This window comes from Argopecten irradians, chromosome 1 (genome assembly GCF_041381155.1).
Source record: "Argopecten irradians isolate NY chromosome 1, Ai_NY, whole genome shotgun sequence".
NCBI lineage: Eukaryota > Metazoa > Mollusca > Bivalvia > Pectinida > Pectinidae > Argopecten > Argopecten irradians.
The window spans coordinates 9,084,704-9,110,175 of NC_091134.1; the positions used below are offsets into that span (position 1 = coordinate 9,084,704).

The window sequence follows — 25,472 nt, forward strand, 5'->3', positions numbered from 1 at the left end:
GGCATAGAAGGATGAAGGTGAGAGACAATTCGCAGACAGTTGCCATGACAATGGGTCAGTTTCGCGCTGTGATGTCCTGCTCACCGCCCCGAGTGGTATGACCTTTGGCCTATAACCTTTCACCTGTTTGTCTGATAGCCTGCATCAGTTACGTAGACGACTTTGCTGATAGAATTGTGAGCACAGTTAGAACATTAAAATCAATTTCGATGTGAACTAAACATCATTGATTTGCAGCCTCTCGAATCGAACATCGTGGAACTGTTCTCTTTGAGTGTTTCCAAGGGGATGAATGCTAATGTAATTAAAAGGTTGAAACTTTTAAAGGTAACCAAACATCGTTAATTAGTTAATTGGATGATACGCTGGCTTCACTCCAGAACCAAGCTCGTTTTCGCTCTACTGTTGGAATATACAATACAGATCTAGGACAAGTATTGTACTGTGTATGCGTCACAAATTCAAACGATTTTACGATTCTGGATTTAAAGTGCAAGTTTTCCATTTAGGACAATTTAAAAACTCGGAATGAGGTCAGGTAGAATTAACTCTGAGCCGGACTTTTTCCGACCCGCTTTTTATGCAAATGTCCCAGAGGAACTACACAGAACAAAAGGTAATTTTGTATTGTTTCTAGATTCTCTCAGAAAAAAATCTGATTTTACTTTTTCTAAGTCAATGTTTTTGCCTGCATCCAGTGAAATAAAAAGTAGTGATAAAGTTGTGGAATAGTAACTATAAAATTGCCGTTCTAACTTAATATTATGTACTTTTCATCATGACGAAAAAATGATTTATAATGCCATTAAGCAAGATATTAATTGGTTTTATAATAAATAGTGTAATGCTGAAAAGCGTATGAATACTGAAAATGTTTTGATTAATTTTTTTAGACTTTTGCCATTCTCAGACTTAATTCATATGCTCTGCCTTTTGAAAGAACTTAGTGGTAGAATATATCAGTAGACATTTCTATATTTAATTGAATATATAAAACTAAAGCAGATTTCATTAAACTTCATAAAATATATCCTCAACTTGATTGTGTTCTTTTCGGAGAAATTTTAGAGGTATGGTATAGGAGAGAGTTTGACATTTGATTTAAACAAAAAAATGTTCAAACAAATTTCAATACCACTTTCCAATTTTTTAAAAACTTTGAATTGATCCCTAATATGTTTTTACAACCCATATTCATGAAATTTGTAATGATCAGTTCAGAATATTTTATGAAGTTGAGGGTGATGGTTCAGTAGATAGGCCGATACTTAGAACATTGGTTTGTTGGCCAAGAAGGGCCAGACTGTCGACCTAGGCCTTGTCATCGTAGGTTGAAGATTTATGAAGGGTTTGTTCAGTTTGTGGTGACTTTATCTGTACATTAACATGTTGATCTGTCATTTTGATGCTTATTTAGTCTGTCTATTGCAAATAAAAGTTTCATATTGGAATCACTAAATTGTCTTGTTCAAGGTTAAAAGTAAGTGTTTATGCGAGTCACAAGAAAGCGTCATATATGATATTAGTTCATATAGGTAATTTTAGTTTTGAAGGTAGATTCATTATAGTTTACCAAAGATATTTGGCATTTGAAATCAAACTTTGTGATCCATGTTCCTTTTGCCTTTCTGTCCTTCCATTAGTAAACAATTCTTGTTACCACTAGAAAGACCTTTAATACTCTCCAAACCATAAGTTTTTGATAATATTTTCTTACACAAGTTCTAATTCTAGATTATCTCCCCCTAGTTTGAAACTCTTTTAACAAACACATATCACCAAGACTGAAAATTATCATGCAAATTATTTGTGATTATTTTACTATTTGACAGACTGGGCTAAGCTGTTTAAAAAACTGATCAGGCTAATCTGACAGAGTTTAATGACAATTTTCAAAATCAAGATAAATAATTTTGTATCCAACTATAATTTTACAAAATGTTATAGAATTTTCATGTATTTCATTCTCTTCCGACCCATCCATGTTAGAGAAGATATTATCACAGGTTTTGCAGCAAATTAGAAATGAATAATCATGTCACTTACCATGTGATTATATATATATATATAAGCTAATCACATTTTGAATTGTCCAGTCTGTTCTTTTGGTGGCGCCTAGTTGTGTATGTTGTATTTTGGGACAGATGCAGACAAAACGATTCCTTGAATGAACTCCTGTTTTTAAAATGGATTATTAGATTTGTAAGATTGTGATTGGCTTCTTCGATAAGATTTGCCAACTTTTTTACAAACCTTTATAAACAATGCCCTAGGAGAGGTAATTACCACCAACTCCCGCGAGATGACCACAGCCATCCATGGTCATCTCCCAGGGCCGCCTCTATGCTATCAAAAGGTTGAATGAAAATTCTGAAGTTTGTTGAATAATGATAAGTCTATTTAAACAGGAACAATAGCCGTGGTTGGGTGTTCATCGAAACATTACTGTGTGTTTACATCTGTATTACAGTTGTTTACTAGACATCAAGTTGTTGACAAGCTCAGTTATTGTATTAGATTAGATTGTTCTTGGCGCTTTCCTTAGAAAATTCATTTCGCTCCATCTTATTATAAATCTGTCTTATCTATGGCCAGTTTGTAATGTCTGAAGTGACATTTATTATGATAAGTAAACCTTAAATATGTTAGTTATATGTCTGGAATGCCAGTTATTAAAACTTACCGGAGTCTATATTTTATAGACTTAACAGTCAGGTAAGGGTCATAAATACATTTTCAGGCCAATACCTGGACAACTCAATTTCTGTTTGTCCTATAACACTTCTAAATCCAAGGATATTTTGATAATTATATTTTCTCAAATATCTGGAATATTGATAAGTTATGATATAAAATGTATTCTAATAAAATACCCTTCCCATTTTGTCCTATCTTGTATGTAAATTGTCTATAATATAGTCTCTATGAAAGTTCCAATGCCATGTCAAGAAGAAAGCGACATGGAGTTGTTTGGTTCTGTGAAAGGTGGATATATTTCATGTTTATTGCATTTGTGGTTTTGCCAAAGAACTTCGCTGGGAGAGAGGTTGTAGAAATGTCCAATGTCTGCGTAAAAAGAATGTTGGCAGAGATTTCCTTGTCAATTCAATAAACACACTAATGTTTTCTTCATTTCTGAAAGCTTTTTGATAGTTGAGACAAAGAAATCATGACGCATGAATAATCAAATAATAATGGTTGATGTACTTCTGATATTGAGTGTACATCTTTTAAGTTTCATAACGATTGTTAATTTAATTAATTGTTTATTGGCATTTCTTTAAACACGTCATTAAAACAAAAATTACATCCAAGAAAGACAGTTTAACATTTGATGGAGCAAAATGAAATTGATGTGATAATGAGAAATATTATAAAGATTTTTACTCCACAATCTTAATATGTTATTTAAAATTCAACAAAACTATTTGACAACAACAGATTCTGATTTCTAAAGTAAATGTACATTTGAATTACTATTTAGTAACACTGATCTGAACCGATATAATGAACAGAACTATTTGTCCAAGGTGGGCATTAATTGAACTGACCTTTTGGAGAGTGGGATTTAGACATTAAAGGGACAGTTTGTCCAATATAATGGAACCGGGAAGTGACGATTTGTGTGTCGACTGTTTGGTGTTATCAGCGAGTGTTGACACAGCATTGTTGACCAACGACACAGATAAGTCCTTGAAAAGGGACAAAAGCGACACAGCTGATAGGTTGTTATGTGTTAGATGGCGACCGCAGAAACCGCGCCCAACATGCTTCCTTAAAAATTAGGGTGGTCAATTTCAGGTGAAATCTAAGCAGGCGTTTGTCAACAGGAGAAATGTCAAGGAGCAAGTGATATTAGTGAGGATTTGTCGGAAGAAATTTGTGTCAGAAGCATGAATTGATTGAAAATCTATAAACAAGAAATACTGGCAAATTTCATTGTGCATTTTGGAAATTTAAATATTTGTCTTCTTTGAAAGCATTTACTTGTTCATGTACATAAAAAATTAGTCAACAGAATCTCTTCAAACTTTACTGAAAGTGGAACTTAATTTGGATCTAACTGGACATCTGGTTTTACAGAGAGAGAAAAAAAAGCACTTTCTAAAATTTACAACTTTGTGTACGTAGTGCAACATTATTTCTTATTTTTGTTTTAAAGATATGGATTGTGAAACACTATCATTATTTAAAACAGTGTTTCCATAGTCATCATGCAGCCTGCAATTAAAAGTTGATCATTTTTAACAAAATGATTATCTATTGGTAAATGAGCATTTCATTTTTGGAAACTTTCTAATGGCTATTCAACTTAAATGGTCGTAGAGTTTCAATTTTTGTCAATTTTCAGAATATATGTGTGTTTTAGTGGTGAAAAAGGAACACAGAATTAATTTTTTTTTAAATCCTTGTGTCATATATGACCTAAAAAGAAATGTTGACAGGATGGCAAAACAAATGGAGAATCCAAGCTTTGCGATGATCCCTGGTTTTTATCAAGTGGATTTATATTGTGAAATAACACGAAGAAAATTACACTCAAAATATACCAACAAAAGAATTCATACTTTGTAGCCCCCTTAGTTGGTGTGGCCTGGTTTGTGACGTACGACAGATTATAAACTCACTGGTGTGGTCGACTCCTGTCCTGAATTTCTCAAGATTGACCTTTTGTTACTCAGACGTCTAGGATATATGTGTCAAGTATTGCTTATCAAAGACTTCATACAAAGTGCAAAAATTCCAAGAAATGGATAGAGATTATATTTGAATATAAAGACTCAGACTGCATCAACCATTTTAATTTGAAGAAATTATCAACCATTGTATGAGATTAATTGTTGATCAGGGATTAATTTATATTGATTCTAATTAATTAGAATTATGATGACTTATGAATTACCAACTGGAATTTTCCATCCAACATGTTGTTAACAATTCCAGGTCAGTATATGTAAGTTTTGTTCAGATGATTCAAGGTCATGGACACAAGTTGTAGGGTTATTTTCCTGTAGTACATATCTTGGATACAGAGAACAATAGCGTTAGAAATATAAGTGGTAAAGATGTCAGAAATTCTGTCGTATGCTCCGAAATATTTGAATCTCATACATGCAAAGCTATGATTTTCATCTGAACATCTTATGATTTTTGTGATCCTACAAAGCATAATTTCTACAAAACTAAGAGATTTCCTATTTCTTAACTTTGAATCCAACAGAATTGTGAGTGTCGTCTGAATCCAACGCAATTGTGAGTGTCGTCTGCTTTTGAATCCACACACCCACACACACCTGACTTGGTGCCTTCTGACATTTCATTAGCGACCAATTCTTCCCGATGGGCGCTCTGACTCCTGCTGACATTTTATCAAGTCAGTGGTGTACTTCTGTCCTTTCAACAATAAACGTGATATCAAAATCAAGCTATCCACTGACTTAACACCGATATAGAATAGAGAGGCCGAAAGTGACATTTTAATTTAGCCATAAGTGTCAAAACGGTTGTCATCAAAACTTTTCATGTTGATGAGAAAATATCGTAGCAAATAATTAATTTTGGCAAAGTCGAGTATTAATTATATATTACACTGAAAAAGGATACAAATTTAATATTTAGCTCATTTTCTTGCTGCAGTCGTGTCTTAATGTGTGCCATTGTCCTGTTTTACAGAATTTTGAACTTTTCAGGAAATGGAATTGACGTCAACTTTGATAGGCAGAATATTGATGTATAACCGAACGTATTGTTGAATTGTTCTGAATAGCACAATGATTAGTGTATAGTTTAAATGATGTGATTAATGAAGACGTTTATATAATCCAATCCAATTTATCGAATGACTAGTAAAAATGACCAGCTATCGATTAAAATGGGTTTCAGTTCTGCATGTTCATCAAATCTTCTTATATATATAATTTCTATGCCCTACTCCATGAAACATGAGGGGTGGGATATTGGTATTTTCCCATTTGTTTCTTTCCCAGCGTCCAGTTCAAATGGAGGTTGGGTAATTAATAGTTAGTGGACATTTCCAGATTATTTCCAGATTTGTGACTTGTGAACGTGCTAAAATTGAAATGTTTATGAGTAATATCACATAACCGTACCTTTTAATTGGTTTAAGGCCATCAAGTGATTTCAGCATAAAGCATGACCTTGACTAGAACGAATATACGTACCCGGCCTACTATACCTTTCGGCGGGTACGAATTGGCCCGTATGTGTCGTAGTGGAACACTGCCTCCGAAAATCACTCAGGCACAGTTTTCTATACTTTTTTGTATGTTTCCAATTATTTTATGCGTACACATGCATTTACATATTATTTTTGTCCAAAACAAACATAACTACCATTCTTAATATCTACCTACCGCTCACAGGACGTCAAATTCACAATTTGTGGACTTGCCGTATAAATACCTTCAGAAAGACCTCCATATGTATTATGTAAAAATATAATGCCTCGATGAGAATTTGATATTTTATGTTGTTCAGTTTTATTGCCTAGAAGGTAAGTGATATCAAACAAGTACGATAAAATACAAACATTTTATAATGGTTTGCATAATCATTTCTTTGCTCCATTAGCTGTAATAGGCACCAATTGTAGCTCTAAAGACGACATTATTTTCTGTCTAAAAGTCTTTTGAGCTATAATATTGCAGCTAGACCTTGACTTACTTTGAAGCCTTTGATTTGACTGATGACCTTGACCTATTTATGACCATTCTGTGTCCAAGACATTAAAGTGATTTGTATTTGTAACCTCAAATGTTTAATAAAAGTTTGTACCTTTGCTGATTTCAGAGAAGGAAGATGGCCTTTTGGGTAACAAGTCCTTGAATAGTCGACCTGGAAGTGGAAACAAAAGTCAAAATTCAAAGGTCACAAAGAATTCTGGGGTATGTTTGTAATAAAATGATGTATACTTGTATTACTGTAGACTGGAGCGGGACTAATGCATGTATAGGTATTTGCATGATGGAAAGCACTTCTCTTTACCTATTAATATATCATTCTTTGATATTCCTTAACTTGAAACAGTTACTTAAAAAAGTCATTTTGATTTTTAAAAGTCATTTTGATTTTTTCTTATCTGTAAATTTTTAACGTTTTTGATCTACATCTATTAACCAGTTCCATCATTATGTTTCAATCTTTTCTCATTTATGCTTTTTTATTGAAATTTTTTTTTATTTCTAATCTTTTCCAATATTAGTATAATCAATTAATCAGAATATCTCAAAGGTTGTTATCAATTTATATACAATTTCTTTTGAAACCTGTTTAAAATGTTTCTGAAAGCATGCCTTTGACTTTCTTCTAGTCACTATAGCTACTTCAATTAGACCATATAATCTTCAATATGTCTGACCCTTAATTCTCAACACAAAACATCTAAAAATCATATGCATTGATATTGATGAGAAAGTAAATTGTAGACATATCGGAAATTCTCTGACAGCAAAAAATCTAAAAAGATTTTGCCTGTTTCTTTTCCTGGAAAACATTTTTGCATTGTGCTAAAAACCATCTTGATTTCTCAGCCTAAAGAGTGAAAATGGCATCAGGTGCCCCCATGTTGGTGCTAAATTGAAAAGAACAAATTTGCAGGATAGATATTGTAGTTTAAATGTTAGTGTATAGTTTATCATTGAAGTTCAACATTTGATACCATGAACGCTACTGAAGATTTTTTTCTTTTATTTTGTAATTACAACCGTCTCACTGCAGTGGGATCTAAGCTGTGGTGCTATAAGTATAGTTTGGTAGTTTTATTATGGCATCACAACACTAATGAAATTTCTGTGTACATCTAAATAACCATATGTATGGAATCCAGTCCCTATTGATTATTAGTTAATGCTTTCAGTGTTTGGGACGTAGAAGACAATCTCTTATGACCCTGCAGCCATTCATAATAGTTAATCAAGGGAGACTGCACGGGCCGCGTGCCCCAGACTTGCTACATGTATTACTAACAAATGTGTGTCGTCTAAGTCTTTATTAGTTCAATACATTTTCTGTCATGTGACATTGTTTGTTGCCTTGGTTACTATGCAGATGAGCAGACGAGAGTCCTTTTTTGGGCGCACACCCGCCATAACGCTTGAACCGCCTCCAGTAAAACAGAGACGAAACTCTCTGTCATTTCCATTTTTCGCCCATCCAGCTGCTAAGAGCTCAGGTGATGGCGTTGGAAAAGTGATGGAAGAAGTAAGTTTGGCCCTTTCAGACTGTGGCCATAGCAACCACTGCATCGCTTAACATTCAATATGCTCTTGACCTTTTATGTTATGCAAAAGGTTCAAGGTCATGTGACGTAGATAGTTGCCTGCATCCTACCAATTATCGTGGCTAGAACTCTCATCTCTTTTTTTCTGTGTAATCTGTTATCTTTTTGTATTTCTATTTGTATATATCCCCGAATTCAGTTCTGGGTGTTTTAAGCTGTCATATCTGTCATAGAAAAAAGTTATTGAATACAGTGCACTGCAGTTCTTTTACTTGCTGGATAAAAGTGACTGATTTTTTTTTAACTCTGCGTAAACACCAATTACCTAATATGACACATATATTTCACATGTTTCCACTCTTCACTCTATTTAAAAACTGCATGTATATTGATAATAACAGTCATATTGGTTGTGCTAATAACAACATTTTCTTCCTGAATTTGCAAATTCAAATACTGTATAAGTGTGCAGCCTCCAGCGGATGAAAAATTGAAGGGGTGCTTATTAGGACCAAATTTGAACTGACATTTCCCAGAATTATTGCACTGAGGAAGCCATTAATCAATTTACAAAATAAATCAGATAGAGAAAAAGTGATTGTTTTCATAGTTTCAATCTGTATCTAAGTCAGTGTAAATGAAATTGTTGCCTCAAAAAAGGTGAGGAACGCTAATAGGGATAGTGGCACTTATTGGGTTGAATACAGTATATGACAAAACATTATATTGCCGAAAGTAAAGTCATTTTGAAAATATTTGTATCAAAACACATTGATTTTAGACACAAAAATATTTTTGTTTTAATTTGATACTTATTCACTGAGTTGATTTGTAAACCATAACAAAATGATGCATTAATTGCTATCTTTTGAGTTGGTGATAAGTGTCATGCAACACATATCTCGTAATACCTACATTTAATTCATGAAGCTTTGTTTGACTGAGCAATTATTATATCCTTTTGGTATGATTATCACTCTTGTCTAGTTGTTTTTCTAATAATACCTGTATACAGTTATCTCCCCTGTCTGCAGTTATCTCACTTGTGTGTTTTATTATAGTTATCTCCCCTGTTTGCAGTTATCTCCCCTTGTGTGTATTGTTATAGTTATCTCCCCTGTAGAGCTCCTTCCCTTCTTTGCATGATTACTATATAATCTACCTGATGCAGTGGTTGCCTGTATTTACTTGTGCTTGTCATTGTAAGCATGTGCTGGAGTATGCAAAACCAACAGTACATATATACACTTGCTTCAGTATACATATATACTCACACAATGTACATTTATATTATCTTATTGTATGCTTTAAGTATTCCCATGTTCAATGTAATGTTGCATTAAGTGCATATGGTTTGGGGTACTGTGCTTTGATTTACTAATACTTCATGTTTTAACATTCACTTACAACTTGTCAGATTTAAAACGAAATAATAAAAACAGGAAAATATACTACATGAATTCAATATTATCTTTTCATTAATTTCTTTTTATTGTGATATAAAAAAATAGCAAGACTTTTTGTTTGAAGTTGAAATAACATACTGGACTAATATGGATATACAAGTGTATCTCAGAGAAAACCAGTTGATTGCTCCTCTGTAATAGTATATGTTTCAGACATGTACTGACGATACATATAAGCTTGTACTTCTTTGTTACAAAAGGCTTGTCACGTTTAGTGTATCTAGTCAGACCCATAAGTTATAGATTATGTAATACAGTTTAACCCACGTCAGGCAAACCTCAAAGATGTGTGGGTGTGGTAGTATTTTTAGACTTTTTGGCATGTGATCAATTTATTGTGGAGAAATCTTAGATCGACTAAACGTTGAGCTACGAAATATTTAAGTTTCCATTTGCACATTAGTGTATTTGCAAACATGACTGTTCACCTGTCAGTGTAGAGATCGAGGCAAAAGTGTCTTGAATTCCTGCAATATGGCACAAAGTGTGCGTTTAGTTCAGGTAATGCATATGTACAAAATAAAATTTGTTTGACATAGGAATTAGATACTGATTTAGTTTTAACCAGGCAGGCATAGTGCTTTTTCTGATAGTGCTTGAAATCTTTGAAGTGGTCTGTATAGATATTTGATTCTTGGTATCGGCAGACATTTTTTGCTGAAATTATTATCGGCATGTTTTATGTTGACATGTGAAACATTTAAAATTGTTATTTGTTGTTCAAATGTGCTTCTGATTAAATTGCTATGTATCTATGAATGCCTGTGAGGTATATGATTTATTTTTTATTCAAACTTTGATAAAAAGAATATATTAAACTTCTATCATTGAGGTACTAGTATTTATATTTTCATTATTACATTATTGGCTTCAAAATCTGTTCGCTATTTCCTCAAGTCCTAAACCAAATTTACATATTTGTAAACCAAATGATATGTTGTTTTATCAAAAACCAAAGATCCCATCGATCTGATGTTGACTTATTACATTAAATGTTTTATAAAATTTATCTTATAAACATGATTGTTGTTTATAATTAGACTATGTCATCCCATTCTACACGTCACATGGTTACCATAGTAACATTATGTGTATTCTACTTATACAATCTATCATGATAAAAAAATTGTTAAAAATTGTGGAAATATTAGAAAATCATCTTATTTAATTTGTGCCTGAAACTGGTATTAAAAAAACTTGGTATTATTGTATACTGCACTCAGAACTACACTCTATAGACTTTCTACAGTGCTGCAAGAGTTGTCTCCCTTATTTCAGACCACAAATTTTGCTTTAGCCTTTCCATGTGTTGCACTACATAAAGATCTTGTACTTTAATACTACTGCATGTTGTCCATTGAAACCATAAAAACTCTTGAATAAAAAATCATTTTAATGAGATAAATCATTTGATCAGCATGAAATCTGTTTGCATTTTATTATTTATAAGATGAAATTATTGGACATAATAATCAATTGAAATACCATGGAAACTGCTTTATAAAACGTAAAATGAGCATGAATCGCTTAATTTCAATATATATCGAAAACCAGAATAATAAACATAATATAAGCTTCATATAATGCATTTGTTGTAAAATTTAATCCAATTGGGATTTTTTTGTAGTTAAAAGAAAAAATAAGGTAGATTTTTATAAGATAAATGTTGCATGGTTTGAAATATAAATAAATTATGTTGGTACCTCAAAATGAAACAACATCAAGAAAATATGGAATGATCGATTAAGCAAAAATCATTAAACTATTAATAAATGTTAATATAGCATTTGTTGTCTCGAAAAATTTACCACTTTTATGTGTAATTATTGTAATACATGTAGCCTTATACTGTACAACTGATGTCAAAAATAAAATACATTAGTAATTGAATATCACATTTTTCTGAGAAATTTATTACATGTTTCTGTTTTCATTATTAAAACTGACAAATTAGCTATTTTCTTGTGCAGATGGGGAGTCTTCGTGGCCGCAGAGTAAACCTCTCCATCGATGATAACCTTCCTATCAATCCGGGACTATCGTCCTCCATTTCACCACAGGGCACCTTCGGCTACAGTGAGGGCAAAAAGGTTAAGGAGCGATCCAAACTCACCAATCTGCTTAGTCCGATGTCAAAGGTAAGGGAAATAACTCACTTCCACAGCCCAATGTTTATCCAAGGGAAATAACTCATATGTAACATTGTGCCAGATATTGCACGCAACAGAACAAAACTTCTCTAGATTTTTTTTTGCCTAATTTTTGTGCAAGGTAATTTATTTTCTTTTTTTAATTCTGAAGGCAGCATTATCTAAGGCAAGTCAAATAACTCGCCAACAAAACAAGGGAAATAACTCGCAAATCATGTAAGTGTGTAACTCACCAATTTTTTAGCCTGTTGGCTATAGGCTATGGAAAGGATATGCCAATATCCCTAGCGAACTGTCCAGGCAAGGGGAATTACTCTTTTTTCTGAAGTCCATAATTTGGCGATCTTATGTAAAAGAAATATGAATTAAAGTCTCGCATTTGTTCATATACCTATGTATTTATGTTTATACACACAGATTCTATATGTTTCTTTTGTTTAGTAGTTGGTATAAAATTAAAGAAGATAGATCATGAGAGTTGAATTTTGTCTCAGTCAAGAAATATACCCATATCTGTTGTGTATCGTTCTGTGTTCAGCGCAAATATGTCTGATCACTTTTTTTTGTATACATTATGTTGATGAATCATTCGTTAGAAAATCATGAATCTGATGCTCTCAGTAGATGATTAGTCAATCATATCACCATTTCAAGGTTAAACTATTTCAGTATTGAATTTGTTTACATGTAGGATGGATGTTGTTTACTATAATATGATATAGATTCAGGCTTTGACACCCCAGTAATACACCTGGCTGACATAATTTGTGTTCCATTGATGTGGATTTCTATTTATGCCAACTCTACATGATAATGTATTGATCTACTACTCAATATAGATCATCATACCCATTTATAGGTATAACATCAGGTTTTGGTACATGTGTACTTATACCACAATGTGTCTGATTTGTAGAACTGAGTTTAGGTATATTATTGATTTATACAGCATGATATGGCAAGGGGAGATAACTTTTATATTTACAGCAACATTAAAACAAGGGAAGGTAATTTCAACTTTTATAGCAATGTTAGGACAAAGGAAGCTATAGTTTTGAATAGCATTGTTAGAAGAAGAGGAGGTAACTTTATACAGCAGCGTCAGGATAAGGGCCATATTGGAAGTATCTTTGGTTTGCACAACAAGTTTATAACAAGGGCAATTCACTTTGGTTTATACAGGACAAGAGGAGATGGTTTTGATTTTTATAGCAATGTTAGGACAAGGGGTGGTAACTGTGTTTTAGGCATGGATGACAAGGAGAGATAGGGAGATGACAAGGAGAGATAGGGAGATGACAAGGAGAGATAGGGAGATGACAAGGAGAGATAGGGAGATGATGTTTGAGTAAAAACATATGGTCAAGTAGGGATAAGGAGAGAGAACTTATCTTTTTGATATATAGTCTTAGGACTTATAAGGGATTCTGAAGAATATGGGTGTGCTGCAATGTTATAGTGATTTATACTCAATGTTGTTTTAAGTGCCGGTTACAAATTGTATATAGGGATAGTATTTCCCACATGACCATGAGCACACTCAGAATAGGAAAGTGATAGAGGAAAAGTAGAAGTCCCCAGAGGAAAACCACACAGCTACAGTTAGTAAATAGCAATTGTTCCCCTGTCCATTAGAATGTAAATACAGAAATACAGTTCATAGACATGATATAGGGAAGGTAACACTTCTCTTAACTTAAATTAGTATTTCAAAACAGGAAATGGAATGGACAAGGAGACAAATTGTCAGGGCAACTATAAAGTTGGTAAAAACAGCTAGACTGTACCGAAAAGTGCTTTAAAACATGAAATTATCTGGGTGAAGTAATCAATATTTTCTCAATAGTTATCCTATTGATCAATGCGACATATTGACAAAGGGAGACAACCTAGCTGTCACCTGTGTGGGATCACGCTGTGGTATTGCCACAGCTAATGTCATTAGGTCATTGTTTGAACTGTGAGTTAATGTGATTAGGCCAATGGAAAGGAAACAATACTTATAGTGGAGAGTTTGGCCGGTGGTATTGACAGAGTATTGTAATGGGATTAGCGGAGTTAATCCCCTGGATCGCAGTACGCCAATAGACACTTCCAGCAAAACTCACCTGTTATCAAACTTATTCGGAAATATTTTAAAAACTTTATTTGAGGAATTTGAAATCCGTTAAAAGTATTGTTCCAGTAAGCTTTTGTGTTTGGGCTGGGAACTATTTCTGGTTAGAGGATTTAGCTGTGGTGTCTTGGCTGTTTTGCTGAGATGAGCCGTGGGACATTTCTCTAAACTGGCTAAGTGAACAGTTGTCATCAGGAAAATGTGCATGTTTTAACAGTGGAATCTATGAATTTATAAAGTTAGGAGACAATGTCGGATTATTCTTTACGACGGGAAATCAGAAGAATGTGGAAGGTGAATATGAATGATTTTCATTAATTTAATCAAGACTTTAAAAAAAATCCTCCTGACAATGAACTCTCTCATTTTAAACAAATGCTGAACTTTTTTTTTTACAATAGTTTAACTTTAAACATGCAAATATAAATTCAAACACTTCAGAAAAACTATTTGAAGCATCAATTAATTAGTGAATATGTTACAAAATGTATTTAAAAAACTGCTATATAGGGCAACTTTCTATAAAGAACATCTCAGTATAAAGGACAGACTCATCAATTCAGTGTTGGTGCAATTTACTATAATTGACCTCTGTAAAAAGGACACCTGTCTATAAAGGACAGTTTTACTATGTCCCTTTGGTGTCCTTTATAGACAGGTTTAATACTGTATTTTCAAACACAGCTCACACTTTCGGGAAATATCATTTCAAAATGATTTGCATGGAGTCTAAAAGTTTCAATTTTATTTCTTAGAAACAATTGTTATACAAGGAAACAACAAATGGGGTGCTTGTGTTCATATCTTTCTTTCAATATTTGCTAGAAGAGACTTTAAACAATTTATGAAGTTACAATACCTTGTTTGCTTTGTCTAATCCTAATTAATTTTACCAATAGTTCATTAAATATGTCAATAAAGCTAAAAATAGGTTAATTGTTCTGTTAATATCAGATACAGCTGTCATAATTTTCCTAATAGACGTTTCTATATATAGATATGAGATTTTGTCATAGACATTGTCATTGGTCGACCATCGACACCGCTATATTGATGTTTGGTTGACGTAAAGCAAACTTATTGGAAATGTTTAGCCCAGGCTGGAGTGTAACAGCTGTTCTCACTATCATACCGGTCGATTTCACAAACATACTGTTGGAATCTTTTTACTCATTTTCATATAAATAATTCATAGATTTTTTACACTCTGATACACATAATCCTGCCTATCAGACAGATCCAAATTTCTATCACTTTGGATCAGAGTCCTGATTTTATGAGTATAAAAATGACATTTTCTTGCCAAGTTCATCTTTGGAGGCTACAGTGTCAAAATTGAATAATAGAAGGGAAGTAACCCTTGTCATGTTATCCAACATTCATGGGATTGACAGGAGCAATGTTACTAGATGGCAGTGTCATTAATGAATGAATTTTTAGGTCACCTGACCATAGGTCATGGTGACCTATTGCGATTGCCTTTTGTCCGTCGTCGTGCGTCGTCCGTCGTGCATTAACTTTTTGTTGTGAACACGATAACTTCAGTAAATATGAACCGAGATTGATGAAACTTTGTATGTAGCTTAATATTAACAAGATCTCGGACGACTTCGAGTTTCAGGGTTGCTGGGTCAAGTTCAAGGTCACTGCTACTATTTTTAGAAAATCCCTATCAGCACTCTAGCGGCTCCATTCCTTGAGTGATTTTGATCACACTTCACACATAGACAAAGGATCATAATATCTCGGACAAGTTTGAGTGTGAAGATTGCCAGACTTAGGTCAAGGTCACTGTTACTATTTTTAGATAATTTCTTTGTCAGCACTCGGTCGTGCGTTAACTTTTTGTTGTGAACACGATAACTTCAGTAAATGTGAACCAAGATTGATGAAACTTTGTATGTAGCTTAATATTAACAAGATCTCGGACGAGATCGAATTTTAGGGTTGCTGGGTCAAGTTCAAGGTCACTGCTACTATTTTTAGAAAATCCCTATCAGCACTCTAGCGGCTTCATTCCTTGAGTGATTTTGATCACACTTCACACATAGACAAAGGATCATAACATCTCGGACAAGTTTGAATGTGAAGATTTCCAGACTAAGGTCAAGGTCACTGTTACTATTTTTTGATAATTTCTTTGTCAGCAAGGTTGCAGAGTCAAGGTCACCGTTGCTATTTTTAGAAAATCATTTTCAGTGCTCTAGCGGCTTCATTCCTTGAGTGATTTTGATCAAACTTCACACAAATTTAAAGGACCATAATATTTCCGACAAGATAAAGTTTCATGATTGCCAGGTCAAGGTCAAGGTGACTGTTACTATTTTTAGGTCACCTGACCATACGTCATAGTGACCTACTGCAATAGCCTATTGTCCATCGTACGTTAACTTTACTTTGTGAACATGATGACTTGAGTAAATGTTAACCGAGGTTGATGAAACTTTGTATGTAGCCTTATATCAACAAGATTTCGTACGAGTTCAAAAATGGGAATTATTCGACAGTAACGTACAAGTTATTGCCCTTTGTTCTAATTTTATCATTGTGCTTGTGAACAAGATAACTTTGGTAAATGTGAACTGATTTTGATGAAACTCTGTATGTAGCCTTATATCAACAAGATCTAGGATGAGTTTGAAAAAGGGAATTTTTTTCGACAGTAACTATATTATAGAGTTCATGTCCTTTGTAATAATGCTATTATTGGAACTTGTGTTCTAAAGATATTGTGGTGCTTTATCAGAATTGTGAATTTTATAACCCTTGGCCTCTTTGTTTGCCCCTGGGGAGGAGGCTAAGTTTGCTATAGTTTATATTGAATACTTCTTGGGTATATTTTGTTTATTTTCTACTGGAAATTGTTCAAACTTTTGATTCACATTATAACCACAAGAGGACATTTTGCTATTATGTCATTTTGACCCTGTCTCATCCCCAAAGGCTGAGGGGTGGAGCCCAGTGGGGTCCAAATGGCTTAAATTTTTAGGTCACCTGACCATAGGATGATAAAATTAGAAAGAAAAATAACAACCATATGTCAGTTATGATAAATTGTTCCAGTATGCAAATTCATCCAAGACCTCATTGCATACAGAGTTTCATCAACATTAATTCATATTTACTTCAGCTTCTGTGTTGAATACAGGAGTGAAAAAATTATAGAAAACACACCATGTGTTAAAATCCCTCATAGCTATAATGTTGGCCCTTAAAACAAATTACTATTGGGTGTCAGGTGACCGTTAAGACCCATGGGCCTCTTGTTTCAATGTTTATATGTATTTATCTACTTAATACTTTAGTATAGAATTTAGTTGATCACAAAAAAAAAATCAATAAATATATATTTTTTAACTCAATCAATTTATAAGGGTTAAATAGATAGAATTTTCACTTGGACTAGTCCTAATAGAGCTGTAATGTGTATCAGATAAAAAATATAAAAATATTAGGTCATATGTCCGATGAGGTTTTTGTGCCTCTCCACGAAATAGGGGAGGGATAAAGTGTTGCCCAGAACAGTCCTGTCCCATACAGTCACCATCCCTGTCCCTGTCCTCAACTCGACGGCTTTGTCCTCTGCTGCCCCATCCTGTCCCATCATAACCCATACAGTCACCATCCCTGTCCCTGTCCTCAACTCGACGGCTTTGTCCTCTGCTGTCCCATCCTGTCCCATCATATCCCATACAGTCACCATCCCTGTCCCTGTCCTCAACTCGACGGCTTTGTCCTCTGCTGCCCCATCCTGTCCCATCATATCCCATACAGTCACCATCCCTGTCCCTGTCCTCAACTCGACGGCTTTGTCCTCTGCTGCCCTATCCTGTCCCATCATAACCCATACAGTCACCATCCCTGTCCCTGTCCTCAACTCGACGGCTTTGTCCTCTGCTGCCCCATCCTGTCCCATCATAACCCATACAGTCACCATCCCTGTCCCTGTCCTCAACTCGACGGCTTTGTCCTCTGCTGTCCCATCCTGTCCCATCATATCCCATACAGTCACCATCCCTGTCCCTGTCCTCAACTCGACGGCTTTGTCCTCTGCTGCCCCATCCTGTCCCATCATATCCCATACAGTCACCATCCCTGTCCCTGTCCTCAACTCGACGGCTTTGTCCTCTGCTGTCCCATCCTGTCCCATCATATCCCATACAGTCACCATCCCTGTCCCTGTCCTCAACTCGACGGCTTTGTCCTCTGCTGCCCCATCCTGTCCCATCATATCCCATACAGTCACCATCCCTGTCCCTGTCCTCAACTCGACGGCTTTGTCCTCTGCTGCCCTATCCTGTCCCATCATAACCCATACAGTCACCATCCCTGTCCCTGTCCTCAACTCGACGGCTTTGTCCTCTGCTGCCCCATCCTGTCCCATCATATCCCATACAGTCACCATCCCTGTCCCTGTCCTCAACTCGACGGCTTTGTCCTCTGCTGCCCCATCCTGTCCCATCATATCCCATACAGTCACCATCCCTGTCCCTGTCCTCAACTCGACGGCTTTGTCCTCTGCTGCCCCATCCTGTCCCATCATATCCCATACAGTCACCATCCCTGTCCCTGTCCTCAACTCGACGGCTTTGTCCTCTGCTGCCCCATCCTGTCCCATCATATCCCATACAGTCACCATCCCTGTCCCTGTCCTCAACTCGACGGCTTTGTCCTCTGCTGCCCCATCCTGTCCCATCATATCCCATACAGTCACCATCCCTGTCCCTGTCCTCAACTCGACGGCTTTGTCCTCTGCTGCCCCATCCTGTCCCATCATATCCCATACAGTCACCATCCCTGTCCTTGGCCCGACAGCCTCGTCCTTGGTCCCGTCCTGTCTCGTCTCGTTCAGTCACCATCCCTGTCCCCCGTCACCTGTCCCCCGTCCCCCGTCCCCTGTACCTCTCCCTTGTCCCATGTCCCCCGTCCCCCGTCACCTGTCCCCTGTCCCGTTCTGAGTCCTGAATTCACAGATAGATTTAAAATGATTTGATTTAGCTCTCTGTAGAGTATAAATTTCACTGGAGTACATTTTAACATCATTCAATTCTGAACTGTCAGTAAAGTACAGAAAGCTGTCGGTCATGGTCCAGTTGGGATGAAGTCATTGTAAATAGGTAAATTCTTCTTACTCATTGTTCATCTTTGTGTGAACTTTACTGTTTCGCTTCACTTAACAGAACTTGATGTTCTGGATACAGGCGATCTTTACTGTAACCACGACTGTAACAGCTTGACTATTAATTGTGCTCATTGTATTTTGGGGCATTATTTTTTCATGTCAAGTATTAACATTTTCAAATAACAATGCAATGCATGGTTTATTGAAAAATAAAAAAGAAACAAAAGAAAAAAATAATTCATAAACAGATTGCAGCCAAATTTCTCACTAAGAAACTTATTCTAATGAGCTTTCTCTTTATTTTAAACACACAAATATCCTCCATTGTATGTAATTAAGGGAGGTAGATATCAAAGATAATCAGAAACAGTATAGTAAATACAAAGACCAAAATTTGCTCGTGTTTTTATAAGCCAGGCTCTTGGAAAATCTCCCTGTCCTTTCTGTATGGTTACAGACTTCAAATTTAATGTTCTTTTATACAAAAGCGTATTTACTAGCATGTAGATTTGTAAAGTATATGATTGATTAATATTCACTGCACAAGTTCTTTTCTTCATGGAGATTTCACAAGTGTAATTTATTTCTGATATTCACAGAAATAAATTCTGCATTATACAAATGAGCTGGATATATAACCTGTTTATAAGTATCTATTTTTTTTAGTTTCTTTTATTTTTTCTTCTTTCTTTTTGAAGTTAAAGTGCTTCAAAAGCACAGACTACGGACTGTATAAGTTTAATTTATAGTCGATAAATAATAAAACTGTCGATAAAAGGCCAATCAAAACATGTCTCAGATCTATACATGCCCGGTGTCAAGGGCACATTATGCAAACGTGAAAGCCTGGTAGCACCACCCTGGGTAGCTGGTACTCTGAGCGTGCCAGTCGGACAAACAGTTTCTTCCTGCTCAACACAAAGCACAGTGACACAGGAAACTTGGGTTAGTTATAGGCCGGCTTGCTCAGGTGAGGTAACCACGAGTCTGTACCTAACTCAGTGTTGTTGTACAGGTATATCGTCTGGTCCATGTATGTATATATAGGCTAGTATATACAGAAGGATGTACAGACTGAAACCTGTATAGACAATTGTGTGGGGGAAAGAGAGCCGAGGGAAAGATCGTAACAGATAATGGCAAGGAGGAAATAGGACTATACAGTGCCTTACTGGAAATACACAATGCCTCAAACCTCGTCCATGGAGAATTGATGCAATTTTTACCTGTGTGTGTATATAGATATATATAGATACTACAGCAATGCGTTACACAATCTAGGAAGATGCTGATGCCATTTCTACCTGGATGGGATTTTATTACCTTCGTGTGAATGTTATCGCTAGTAGTGCATGTGCGATCGGTATTATGGATTTATATATGGTGCTAAATTTTCGCTGAGGAGAGACCATGATTCCCAGTACTGTTGAGGTTAAGAGGCGGTCCCTAAAACCCCTCCGGGATCCCGTGTATCGACGGTCATGGCCCCTTGCGCCACAAAACATACACAAAAGTCTCAAGGTAAACAGTGAAGGTCACGATGACATGAGAGAATCAATATGTCAATAATATTTTTTATGCTTTTCTTTTTTTAGATTTTCTCCCTTTAAGTAAGGGCAGCAAAATGACTTTGTGTCACATGAAGGTCAATTAATACTTTGCTATATTAAGTTATCAATGCCTCATTTTTAATATCATAGTTAATTGATATAGTTACGGTATATATTGGTTATTTAAATTTCTTCTTTTTTAAGATCGTATACCTGTTATTTTGTTTTTTCACCAGGTGTTAAGTGATGTCTAGAAAAAATTTGCTAATGTATAAAAAAATATAAAATCAGTATACAGCTGCAGGTGAACCATATATATATATATATAAATATATATATATATATAGGTTTGTGTTTATATAATTACAGATGTTTTAATAGATAAAGGTACATACACCACTGGCATGTAGAAAACTGTGAGATGAATTAGTACTCTTCTGTTAAAAAAGATCTGACATGTATCATTTAGAATACAAAGGAGGTACATATATGTATATATAAGTACAAAGAGTTGATATGACCCTGATGTTTTACATACTAATGAAAGGTTTGAGACGATAAAGACTAGTACCTGAGAAAGTCATACGATGTTTAATAGCCTTAGTCCCACATAAGTTTAGGTGTACAGAATAAAAACATCTGAATAACAAAACAAAAAAAAAAAGATTTTTTTCCCATGATCTGATGTAAAAATGCTTTCAAAGCTAAAACTCTGTTCTCACGATATGAAAGAGAAAAATGCTTCCTGGATCAAATATCTTTTTAAACAGGACTGGTTTTGAAAAGATAAACCTTTTGTTTCCCATGTGTATATTGTGAACTGAGTAGGTATAAAGTTGGGTTTAAGATGAAATGTTGAATTCTGTGAATGTTTTTATAATCAATTAATCTGTGTAAAGACCATGTAATGTGCAATGAAAAAATAATCTTTACGATACAGGTGAAAAGTGTTGAAATTCCATGGTCGTATGGGAGCCTAAAAAGTAGTCTAATTATAGCAGGTGTTCTTTATACAAAGGTTGTCGTTAAGGCAGGTTTTACAATATAGGAGTTTGGGGTTATTGCACGAGACAGCTTCTGTCTTAGCGAGACCTAGCTGTGTTATCTCTGATATGGCCGTCTGGTCACTTCTGCTGTTCTTTAAGAGTGATACACTTCCTCTACTTCACTTTCTTCAAACAAATTTTATCACCTGTGTACAGGTGAAACCTCGTTATCACAGGTAGGCTATCAAAGGTGAAACATCTTACAACAGTAGCGAGGTATGTTATGTGGACTAAACAGGGTGTGTTCTAGTGCAGTGCCCTGGTGTTTTTACACAAGCACAAAAACATCACATTAGGATTTCTGATGTGCCATTAGTATCTTTAAAATATTTTGCCATCATTTTCACATTAACAAATAGCAATCCTTTTAAAAGTAATTGTATCTCAGATCCTAACTATTTTGCCTGAAATCTCCTTAGTTATCTCCCCTTGATTGTGACATAAACAAGGGGAGATAACCCATCTGATATCAGCTTATTACACATTGACCTTGCTTTCAATGGATCTATGTAAATTTGATTGTAAAAATCACCTAATTCTCATTTTGTTTTACTTTCTTGTACATCTGCCTTATAACTTTATGAAAGCAGTTATCTCCCTTTTTGTATCAATGTCTATTAAAAGTCTGTATCAGCCATCTACCCCTTTTTGTATGCCAGTCTACATTTACAGTATAAAGCAGTTATCTCCCCTGGTTGTATCCATGTTTGATGTAGATATAAAAACACTTATCTCAATTTGTATCTGTCTTTATATAGATATATAAGTATCTCCCCTTGTTATGTAACTCTATTTCACACGTATGTAAAAGTGATTATCTTCATTTGTAAGTCTATTATATATGTCTGATAGGTCAAAAAAGTTCTATCCCCAGGTAACGATGGCTATTTTTCTACCATTGGCTAATCTAAATAATATATAACGCATTTATCTGATGTAGATATAAACATAGTTATCTACCTTGATTGTACCTGTGTATCTTTACCTGACGTAAATATGAAAGCAGTTATCTCCCCTTGTTTATGTCTCTGCCTGACGTGGGTTATTGTGGTACCATAGTTTGATAAGGCACACCTTATAGATATAATGTATAATGAAAGTGTATATATCTTAAGAGTGGGTGTACCATTCATGTCCACGTTATATATATGGTTCAAGATCCTGTTCCTACCCTTCATACCCGTCGAATCATTTCAGCCTAATTCACGACCTCTGCATATATGACTAACACAGGTTATATTTCTTTAAAAACAAACAGTAGATATAACTGATGATAAATACGTGTTAGAAAACACCCAGTGAAAGTGTGGGTCTTAATAGACAAATATTAACTAGTATTTGGATACAGCGAAGGATTATATATGAAATGGCTATCACCAGAAAGGTAGGTTTGTATTTGTTGGTATTTTATCAAAAGTTAGCTAGGCTGCCTTCATAATTCTAGATTTCGCAATTCTACATACTGTTTTAAACGTTATGACTTGTTTTTGTATGTGTAATTATTTCTTATGGGTGTGGTCAATATCATAATTACGGTGTTTGTAAGCCTTTTATGTGGCCGAGCCAATTTGGTATCAATATCGCTCAGGATAGTGGCCGATGGAAATTGAAAACCTGTAGCACAGGTGCTGACATTATAATGTGGGGTGAACTGCCAATATCGTGGTACTAAGGCCAAGTTCACAAATTATTAATACATTTTATGCCCTCTCGACCACACACACCTGAAACAATGATCGAGAGTGTGTCATCTCAGTATAAGGTACCGGTGCAGCAGAATTCCTGGGATACGCAAGTATTTATGGAGATTAAAATGTGGGTTTTGATATCCAGGATTGCATGTCGTCATTTCATACAGAGAGATTATGATTGTATATTTTATAAAGATTGAGGGACAAAAACGGAAATTAAAGAAAAGAATCTTTGTGATAGCCACCCAGGATAAGAAATCTAATTATAAAATTATTTATTTTTTAAAAAGAGTGGAGTACAGGATTAGGGGAGGCATTGGTACTTTGTGTAATGCTTGAAAAGTTTAAATTAGTACAGTTACCACCAGTCTCAACTTCATGTATAAATAGATGGACGATCGACGGTTTCAGATTTATGTATGGTAATAGTCAGTTTTAAAATGTTAATATAGTAATTCAAAGTCACTTTCAAATCCAAGTTAATTGATTAAGTCTATGGTCAGTTTCAGATTTTATAGTCAATTTCAAAAAAGCAAGTTCTTCATTTGCTACATAAAAAAAAATTGTCTTAAGAGACTGATGTGTCGTCTGCCATGAAATGTTAAGGTCACCCATGTCCATAATATTCCATCCAGAATTCAGTTGAAAACCCAAAAGTTTGTTTGTCTGTGTGTTGGGGAGTCTCTGCATAAGTTCAAATATGATAAATCATAAATTAAACACACTGAGCATTCAAGGTGAGTCCAGGTACATAAAACCTAACATGCTACATAATACGATATATAATACTTAGGTAAAACATTCTGATGGACTGTAATGGTCTCATACAGTCAAGCTGTCGCGTCAATATACTGATGATCCTGGTAGGTGGGGGCAGTTTATCCCATACATCAACTCTCTACATAACACTTTCTTAAAGCTCATGTATAATAGTTGTTTAAGTTGGTGTTAAATCTGTTTAAAAACATCATTATCCATATGTCTATTTTTGAACAGGTAATGTAAAACATGTGTAAAATTCTATGTGTGTACTACTTTTATGAGGGGTTTTCTTGTTCAATCAATAATCACATATAATCTTGAGCAATAACAATGTCTTGATCAAGGATAGGGCTGTGTGAGTACAGACCCATCAGCTCCCTTAGAATCGAAAATATAAACAGCAAATATAATAAAGCGACATTTATGCTAAACACACAAAAAGTATTGTTTATGGGAAGTAGAATTAAGTGTGGGCAGGGTTCTCATGTTTGTATGTCGACACTTTCTACGATAACACTCCCGAGTGTAATACACTAAAAGGTCTTATATAGAATTACACTTATACCTACCAAGGTAGATAAATGTTTCCAAATTAAGAAAAGAATAGATTTTAAAAAGCTGATACCTTTTCCATATTAGCTGAATCTACTATATTGAAAGAAAGACAAAATTCTGTGTATGGTTCACAAATGAACTTTCCATATGCATAAGATTCGTAAAATTGATAAAATAAATTGTATTTATTTAAAGGGAGGAGTTCATACAGAGATAATTGTGGTATAATATAAAGGGCGGGTTATTCTTTTGGATAAATACAGTATTAAAATGGAAGGCTAGAGGTCTGTTTTGAAATGCTCCAAGTTTAAGTTTTGTAAGGATGGTGTTTTGCTAGGATAGTTTATTATGTACGGTATTGCATATCTAATAGAAAATGGCATTCACTTAGTATTCTTTAACAATTATCACATGGCACATATTTAATACACACTGAATTATTCCAACTGCATACATAACCAGCGCCAGGTCGCCTACACACGTGGGACAGGCTGATAATAAACGCTTTTACAGACAAACATTGCAACAATGATATATGTCAGGTGGGTAAATATAAGGTGAAGAATTTATGATTTGAAACTTGTACAGAATGGTTGTAACTTTTGTTAGGGTAAAGAATATCGATAAAGTACTTATTCAAATAAAAGTCTTTTTTTTAAAAATTGGCCCCACCATGAAATAGGGTGAGGGGAGGGATTTAATGAATATTATTTATTTTTATTCTATTCTATGTCTTCCCCAAGGTTTAATTTAGGATAAAAACGGTATTGCAGAA

At 34.9% G+C, this 25,472-nt stretch overlaps 1 protein-coding gene across 6 annotated transcripts in view; it reads left to right on the forward strand.

Annotated features, from left to right (window-relative positions):
* Positions 1-25,472, forward strand: part of LOC138316699 (pleckstrin homology domain-containing family G member 5-like) — a 154,053-nt gene that overhangs the window by 97,376 nt on the left and 31,205 nt on the right. For 5 of the 6 annotated variants that reach the window (XM_069258363.1, XM_069258365.1, XM_069258380.1 and 2 more), the window contains 3 exons: positions 6,811-6,905; positions 8,068-8,220; positions 11,676-11,843. In XM_069258363.1, coding sequence (XP_069114464.1) covers positions 6,811-6,905; positions 8,068-8,220; positions 11,676-11,843 — 416 coding nt within the window. The remainder of the gene's footprint in view (positions 1-6,810; positions 6,906-8,067; positions 8,221-11,675; positions 11,844-25,472) is intronic. The other variant, XM_069258370.1, reaches the window with a different exon arrangement.